The sequence below is a fragment of the Protomyctophum bolini genome, assembly GCF_963924005.1.
Source record: "Protomyctophum bolini genome assembly, chromosome: 7".
Lineage (NCBI taxonomy): Eukaryota > Metazoa > Chordata > Actinopteri > Myctophiformes > Myctophidae > Protomyctophum > Protomyctophum bolini.
Window position 1 is genome coordinate 5,911,956 of NC_137868.1, and position 8,292 is coordinate 5,920,247.

The following is an 8,292-nucleotide window of genomic DNA, read 5'->3' on the forward strand; positions in this document are numbered from 1 at the left end:
ACGCTAGCGACATGTGAGTGGGCGTGGCGATCGCGTGTGGCTCCCAATGTGCGTCCAATCGGCGGCCGGCCTGACAGCCAACTGGCTGCGCGCGCGGCCAATCCGGCCCATTTTAGCCGGCCGCTTTCAGGCTCTGGCCAATGAGACGGCGCGAGTGGCACGCACTGACGGCGCCGAATGCGGCGACACGTGTATCACCATGCGCACATGTAGTAGAGAGAGAGGGGGGCTGGGGGGGTTAGCCAATGAGCGCACTGCGCGCGCGTGTGAGTGTGTAGGGGAGGTGCGTGCGGCGTGCACGGTGCGTGTTAGCCGGCTCTCCACTGCTTTCTGGGGAGGGTTGAACGGCACAATACTGAGAATAGCGGCTAGACGGACTGTCACCCGTGAGAGCGTCTTCTATTCCTTTACAGTCTATACTGCAGATAGATGCCCTGGATGCTTCTTTACCATACAGGTAATAACCTTATAGTGTCTCATTGTTGTGTTTGATGTCTTTACTGTGCAAGCTGCCACGTAAATATATATATAGCCTACAATAAAATACAGTAGCAACATGCCCCCGCTGCCCTATAGCTGCAGTGGTGCCGCTGTGTTTTATCTGTTTGATTCCGTGTTGTGCTGTGCTGCTGTGCATGCAGGATAGAGAGACTGTGTTTCTTTAAATGTATATAGGCTATGTTTGCTCATGCCAATGAAGCCCGTTTGAATTGAAAATGTAATTGAAAATTGAGAGAGAGAGAGAGAGAGAGAGAGAGAGAGAGAGAGAGAGAGAGAGAGAGAGAGAGAGCACTGAATGCGTATTGCTTAGAACTGTTGAGATGATGATGGTTATTTACTATAGTTTACTATTATATTATTTGCTAATACAGGCCGCTTTTTATTTTATAGGCTAGTAGTCCTATAGGCTACAACTTTAGTTTGTTAATGCGAAACGACTCACGTGATAATACATTTAAAAAAAATGTCTATATAAAGCCTGTTTGACTGTTTCTAAATTAAAATAGTTTTTGGGGGAAAACGTGAGTTTTAGCGTCAGTTGTTGATAGGCCTGTGTTGTGTTAGTATTAGTGGTGTTGGACGGTGTACACGAAGTAGGAGCCCATTCGCAAGTGTGTTAGTGTGTGGGGGCGTGCCGCGTGTGGTTGGTGTGTGGTGAGTCAGTGAGTGAGTGTGTGTGTGTGTGTGTGTGTGTGTGTGTGTGTGTGTGTGTGTGTGTGTGTGTGAGAGAGAGAGAGAGAGAGAGAGAGAGGGGGGGGGGGGGGGATTCAGGTCAGTGTGCTGACTGAAGAACGAGCATTGTATGGCTTTCAATATTCAAGTTAATTTGTTTCCTGCAGTGTGGAGTGTATAGGTTTTGAGAGAGTGATTCCTGGTTTAGGTACCTGATTGATTGATTGATTGATTGATTGGTTGGTTGATTGGTTGATTGGTTGATTTATTTATTGGTTGATGATAAATAATACATATAGCCTAATAATAATAATGAACAAAATAAACAATGAAGAATGATAATAATAATATAAAATACATAATAAGGATAGAAATAGCACTTTTGAGGATTGTGTGTGTGTGTGTGTGTGTGTGTGTGTGTGTGTGTGTGTGTGTGTGTGTGTGTGTGTGTGTGTAGTAGTAGTAGGCTATAAGGAATGCTGTGTTGTGTTTAATGCAAGAACCATGCAGTTCTCATGCAGCCTCCAAAACGTAGGAGAGGTAGAGGAGACGAGAGGCATGAGCCTGCCAGAAAGGAAGCGTGTGTGTGTGTGTGTGTGTGTGTGTGTGTGTGTGTGTGTGTGTGTGTGTGTGCGCGTGTGTGCGTGTGCGCGCGCGTGTGTGTGTGTGTGTGTGTGTGTGTGTGTGTGTGTGAGAGAGAGAGAGAGCGAGCGCCTGCTTTTTTCTGATTCCACTGCTGTGCTGCACTGAGCACCATTTCCCCCCACCTCTCTCTCTCTCTCTCTCTCTCAGACATTGTGCACCCACCCCATTCCAGGCTAGTCTATAGCCGGTTAAACTAGGACACTGGGTGTGCGCGCGCAACTGCTGTGCGCACACACACACACACACACACACACACACACACACACACACACACACACACACACACACACACACAGGGGCTTTATTTCCACTGTTACTACTACCAGTGGGTTCTCAAGGACCCCTGGTTGTGATAATTATGCACAGGCAGTCACAGGTCCATTTAAGGTCCATTTGGACCACCGGTTGGTCCCTGCACCGCATGGTGAGAAACTGTGTATAATAGCCTACTGTTGCAATTGTTGTTACATGATACACTATTATCATGTTGCTATCTTATTCATATTCCAGTGTAACAGGGAAATGCCCTCAAATGGTATATTATTTTCCCTGTTACATTCTAGATGTTGTTGTTTGTATTTTTATTTGTTAGGCTATTATTATTATTATTATTATTATGGCCATTCAAATCAATACACCAATCAATCAATACACAAATCAATACACCAAGTACTGAGTATTGATGCTGCTTTTTGCACACCTGTATAAGCGCTATTTCCTCTCTCTCTCTCTTTCTCTGTCTCTCTGTCTCAATATCTCTCTCTCTCTCTCTTCCTGCATCAGGGCAACCTGGTTTAACCTCCTAGTATCATAGCAACACGGCCCGATTTCACCTCCAATGCATTTACAGCAACACGACCCAATATGACCTGCATGTATACAGTAGCACGACCCAATATAACCTATAGCATCACAGCCACACGACCCAATATAACCTACTGTATATAGCATCACAGCCACACGACCTGATTTCACCTCTGATGTCCTCTGACGACCCAATATAACCTATAGCATCACAGCCACACGACCCAATATAACCTATAGCATCACAGCCACACGACCCAATATAACCTATAGCATCACAGCCACACGACCCAATATAACCTATAGCATCACAGCCACACGACCCAATATAACCTATAGCATCACAGCCACACGACCTGATTTCACCTCAGAAAGGCTCAGATGTCTTTACCACACGGCCCAATTCCACCTCACCTCCTACTGACATACTGCAACAACATGACCCGGTATGACCTGCTATAGTCATCATAACAACATTTCCTCTCGGCAGCTCCAACACATCCATCCATCCCCCTGTTTCTCATTCCTCGTATCATTACAACTTCACCCAATTTAACCTCCTCTATAGCATAGAGTGAGTCGACCTCAGCTGAACCTTCTGGCAAACGCGACCCAAATTACCCGCCCAGTAGGACAATAGCAGCACGCTGCATGTCCTGACATAACCTCGCAGTACTCCAGTCTGGTCTCCATTTCCCCCAACGGAAGAAATTGACTGCATGACGGATTGGACTGTTGATTATAAGTTTATTTAAAAGGTTCTTAGTCAGAAATGTATACACAGTCCAAGGCACATGTCATGGCGTGTGGGCTAAAAGGATAACACAAAAAAGTCCTGGGAGTGCAGGGGACTTTGTTTCTATTGTGGTCCTATCTATCTATCTATAAATGCACCAAGTCTCTGTATGTATGTATGTATGTACGTACTGTATGTACGTATTGTACGTCCATCCACATAACACGAAAACCGCTCGCCCCACCGACTTCCAATTTGACGCATTCGTTCCACACCACCACAGGTGTAGTGCAGTGCCCGGTGTAGAGTCCGTCGGACAGCCGGTTGTCCAGAACGGGCACAAAAGCCTCTGCCCGGGGTCCGGAAAAATGGATTGGTAGTGACTGTTAGTGATTGATTATACGTGATTGATAGTGATTATAGAAGTGATTATTAGTGATAGATGTGAACAGTATAACAGACAGTGATTGATTGATTGGTTATTGATCTCCTCAGCAGCCATGACGCAGACCCAGAGCAGCGCTTCCTCCCCGGCGTCCTCCGACGACCTGAGCTCCGACGACAACTACCTGTTGGACGGCAGCAGCGACTCCGACGAGTCGGATGTCTTCCTGCCCGCCACGTCTTCCTCCGCCTCCAACTCCTCCACTTCCTCCTCCATCATCATAGGAGGAGGAGGAGGAGGAGGAGGAGCCAGCGGCGCAGGGGGCGGGTCTGCGGCGGTGGACAGAGGAGGCGGGCGGGCGAGCTGGCGGGCGTACGGCGTCAAGGAGGAGGAAGTCAACGAAGGCGCCTCGGACCGCTCGTACGGCTCGCAGGGCAGCGGCAACACCTCGGCTCACCACAGGGGGCAGCAGAGCAGTACCTCGGCTCACCACCGGGGGCAGCAGAGCAGTACCTCGGCTCACCACAGGGGCCAGCAGAGCAGTACCTCGGCTCACCACAGGGGCCAGCAGAGCAGCGGTGGCTGCAGTACCTCGGCCCACCACAGGGGCCAGCAGAGCAAGGTTAGAGAATAGTTCTGGATTTTTCATTGTACTTTTGATTATTATGTTTTTGCAATTCAGCTAGTTTTAGTTTAGTTTTTATTAAGTTTCATGTTAGTTTTATAGCTTTTTTCTTACTTTGGGGTATTTGTCAGGTGTATTAAAAAAATAAAAAAATATTCAGTTACTGTTGGACAATCAACCAAAACTAAGGGCATTTTGTTTAGAATTTCAGTTTTTAATTTGGTTTTGTAAACACACAAACACACATACAGTTTCAGTTAGTTATCGTTTTTCTGTTCTTTTTCTTTAGTTCGGTTAACGCAATTTTCAATTTTAGTTTTCGTCATTTCGTTAGTTTTAGCTAACCTATAATATCCTTGCAGCAGAACAGTGCCGGCTGCAGCACCTCCGGCCACCACAGGGGGCAGCAGAGCAGCGCCGGCTGCAGTACCTCCGGCCACCACAGGGGGCAGCAGAGAAAAGACACGGCGGCCACCCACAACACGAAGACCCACGGAGACTTACTGTTCTCCCAGAAGGTATATAATATACAAATAAATGTACTTACTATAGCGAACACACTGTGGTGTAAAGCAATTGTAGTGACAAAACACACTAACCGCTTCGGCCCAATATTATATATTCCGGTGGCTGACCGCTGTCTTTCTCTGAGTGAGGCAGCGGATGAACAGATACAACAAAACATCTGATATGGACACGAGAGGCTTAACGTGATACTAGTGTTAACCTTTCTCTCTCTCTCTCTCTCTCTCTCTCTCTGTCTCTCTCTCTCTCTCTCTCTCTCTCTGTCTCGCAGTGTGCTGAGTTGCAGGGTTTCATTCGGCCGTTGCTGGACCTGCTGAAGGGCATCAAGAGAGGACGTTTTGACCGTGGTGAGCATCAAACCTTCATAAACGTACAACAATTTAATTTAGGAATGTAGAGACGCAGACGCTCTGTATCCAGAGCCACTTACACTGAGCAAGAACCAGCTGGAACCCAATCTGGGAACCCATTGACAAGAAAGAGGAAAAACAGCGCCCTCTGCTGTTTGCCTCTGGGGCGGCGGTGCCCCAATAGAATGTGGATTCATTCCCACTAACACAACGTACACACGTTCTGAATGCATTCAGACTAGCTGACAGATTCAGTAGCACAGCTCAAAATATGTTCTTGAGAGAAACCTAGCATTAGTCTAAACAATATAATATCAAATAATAATAATAATCTGTACATTGAAGACAGACAGACAGACAGACAGACAGACAAAATGTTTTTTGATATGTTAACGTGATATGAGTACAGTACATGGTGTCCATGCTGCGGTACAGTGGTGTGTATTGACCCAGTCTATTGATTCTGTCTGCATGCAGAAAGGCACGCACACACATACTGTAGTATGTGTGTAGCAGTATTTATAAGCTGTTACTGTTTGTACAGTACTGCAGATAGATGCTGACTCTGTGCTTTGTGTGATTGACAGGTCTGAGCAGCCTCCAGCAGACGGTGGCCATGGACCGAATCCAGAGGATAATTGGGGTCTTACAACGACCCAACAGTGGGTAAGAACTGAACCCACCCATCAATCAATCAATCAATCAATCAATCAATCAATCAATCAATCTGTGTGGTAACTGGAACGCTCACCCCAAAACACACTTTTATAGGTTCAGGAATACACCTTTCAGAGGTCACCGGATTTGACCCATGAGCGTGTTTTTGGGGCGAGCGTTCATGTATTCAATCAGTCTACTATAAGTCTCTGGTGGATTTGGGCTTTTTCTCATAACTCTCTCCCTCCCTCCCTCCTGCAGAGAGAAGTATCTCACCACCATCCTGAAGGTGGAGACCATGCTGAAGCACTGGTTTCCTCAGGTTCCCACCAACTCCGTGCCCTCCGTGTCGCTCGTGTCCTCCTCGCCGGACCTGTCGCTGCTGTGCGGCAGCGCCCCGACGGGCCCCGCCACCCCTCCCCTCAAAGAACGGGACCAGCGCCACATCCCCGTCAAGGTGAGAACAACGGCGCCACTCTCTTACTATAGATTACTCTGGCTCGCACCAGCCTGCAGCGTTATCTACACATAATGGTTGATGCAATGTACAATTACAATGTACAATTTTAGGCATTTTAGCGGATGCTTTTAATCCAGAGCGATTTACAGTATATGCAACGCAAGGTAATACATCAAATGTGTTGAAATAGTAATCTATAATCATACGTAAACCAAGAACCAATGACCTGGCATCTTCTGTCTACATAACATGCACATCTGAGTGACATAGTTTAGCCTTTGCGGTATGACACGCCGGCAAGGTCGTGGAGGCTATAGGGCAAAGCGCCGCGCCAAGCGATAAAACAACAAAGCTGATGCGAAGGTTTGTGGTGTGGTTTGTTTTGGCAGAAACGTCGGCTGAGCTGGACGGAAACGGACGTGCCTTCCCCCGCCTCCCCGGTTCCCCCAAAGCAACTCCGCCGCTGCGGAAAGGAGGAGGGTGACAAGGAGAAGGAGGAGAAGGAGGACGAGGTGCTGGTGGTGGTGGTAGAGGAGACACAGGAGAAGAGAGGAGCAGAGACTCTGTCGTCGGACACAGATGGACAGACAGACCGGACAGAGGTCAGGAGTATAAAGGAGGAGAGGAGCGAGGAGAGGACAGTGGTCCATGTATAGGCCTGTCCAGGAGGCTCAGAACCCAAGCCTAGAGAGGCCTGTGAACGGCCCGGACACGCTGCAAGCGCTTGGACGACACTCGCGCGATCACTGGGGGGGTCAATTGGACACAAGCTGTTGACGCTGTCTTGCTATGTAGGCCCTGCGCGCGGCGCTCAAGGGGTCCTTTGGCGGGGGTTCCAGGTAAATGTCAGGAACCAAATGGACCCTTACAATGCTTACCAAATCAGGTGTCCTTGAAGTTACGTTTTGGGAACCACTCATTTCTACCACTATGATGTCATCGCAAGACCACATTACCGTTGCTTAAAAAATGAAACGGACAAAAAGAAAAGAAAAAGGTACTGTAATGTTAATCATCGTCACCATTATATTCCATAAACACAAAGTATTTGCACAGTGACTTCTGGAGCTGAGAGGTCGATGAGAAACACTTGAAGCCAGGAGACGCTGTTTACACAAATCTATCGAGTTATCTGAATGATATGATGAACGGATGAGAAATGTGTGTTGGGAAAAAATATGAATATTATTTGAAATGTGTTTTTCTGGGAACATTGTACTGTAAGCTGCAACGTTGTTTTGTTTTGTATGATGTAAAGGAAATACGCCTCCACGAAACCAGGGCTGGTTTTGCATTTAACGTCCCCATGTTTGATAATATATCACAATTTAACCATTTAATTGAACATTATATGTTAACTATATTATTCTTGGTGTCCCTATATTTTGGGGCAGAGTTGTCAAATTATTTTTCCAAAAAGAAATCATCTCTTTTTTTTTTTCTTTTTTTTTTTTCATCTGGCTTTCGGAATTACATCACTTTAAACAAACATTACATGAACCAATATGGTGCGTTCACACACCATTTGGAGCAGCTACATGCATCATTGCGTCTTTGCATCGCTGGTCACTGATGATGTCACTCTGCAGACCAAGAACAAACGGTGACTCAACAAAGACATTCTGAACTTAGCGTAACGGTGAATCGGTTTGGAGAAGAAAAAAATACGTTTTAATGTATCTGTGTGACAAATGTGGCACAAACCAACAATACACTTGTGTGTGCAAAAACACACACACACACACACACACACACACACACACACGAGCAGCATTTTGTTCAAGGACACTGCGGGACAGGACAGGACATGAACTGGATTCAAACCTGTGACCTGGTGTTAACAGGAGGACAGTATGTACAGCAGTGTCCAAACTGACTTCAAGATCTGTAAAAAAATGAAAAATGGACTCACTACAGGACTCTCCAGAACCC

The 8,292-nt window shown here is 46.7% G+C and overlaps 1 protein-coding gene across 3 annotated transcripts; it reads left to right on the top strand.

Annotated features, from left to right (window-relative positions):
- Nucleotides 1-341: 341 nt before the first annotated feature.
- LOC308318022 (uncharacterized protein) lies at nucleotides 342-7,315 on the top strand. 3 transcript variants are annotated; one of them, XM_080767377.1, is made up of 7 exons: nucleotides 342-457; nucleotides 3,854-4,365; nucleotides 4,731-4,886; nucleotides 5,165-5,240; nucleotides 5,831-5,909; nucleotides 6,162-6,357; nucleotides 6,750-7,315. In XM_080767377.1, the coding sequence occupies exons 1-7, from the start codon at nucleotides 430-432 to the stop codon at nucleotides 7,014-7,016; spliced, it is 1,314 nt and encodes a 437-aa protein (XP_080623503.1). In that variant the 5' UTR covers nucleotides 342-429; the 3' UTR covers nucleotides 7,017-7,315. The 3 variants fall into 3 exon arrangements, with proteins under 3 accessions (XP_080623503.1, XP_080623505.1, XP_080623504.1); XM_080767379.1 differs by having other exon boundaries at nucleotides 4,734-4,886; XM_080767378.1 differs by having other exon boundaries at nucleotides 364-457; nucleotides 3,857-4,365.
- The last annotated feature ends 977 nt before the right edge of the window (nucleotides 7,316-8,292 follow it).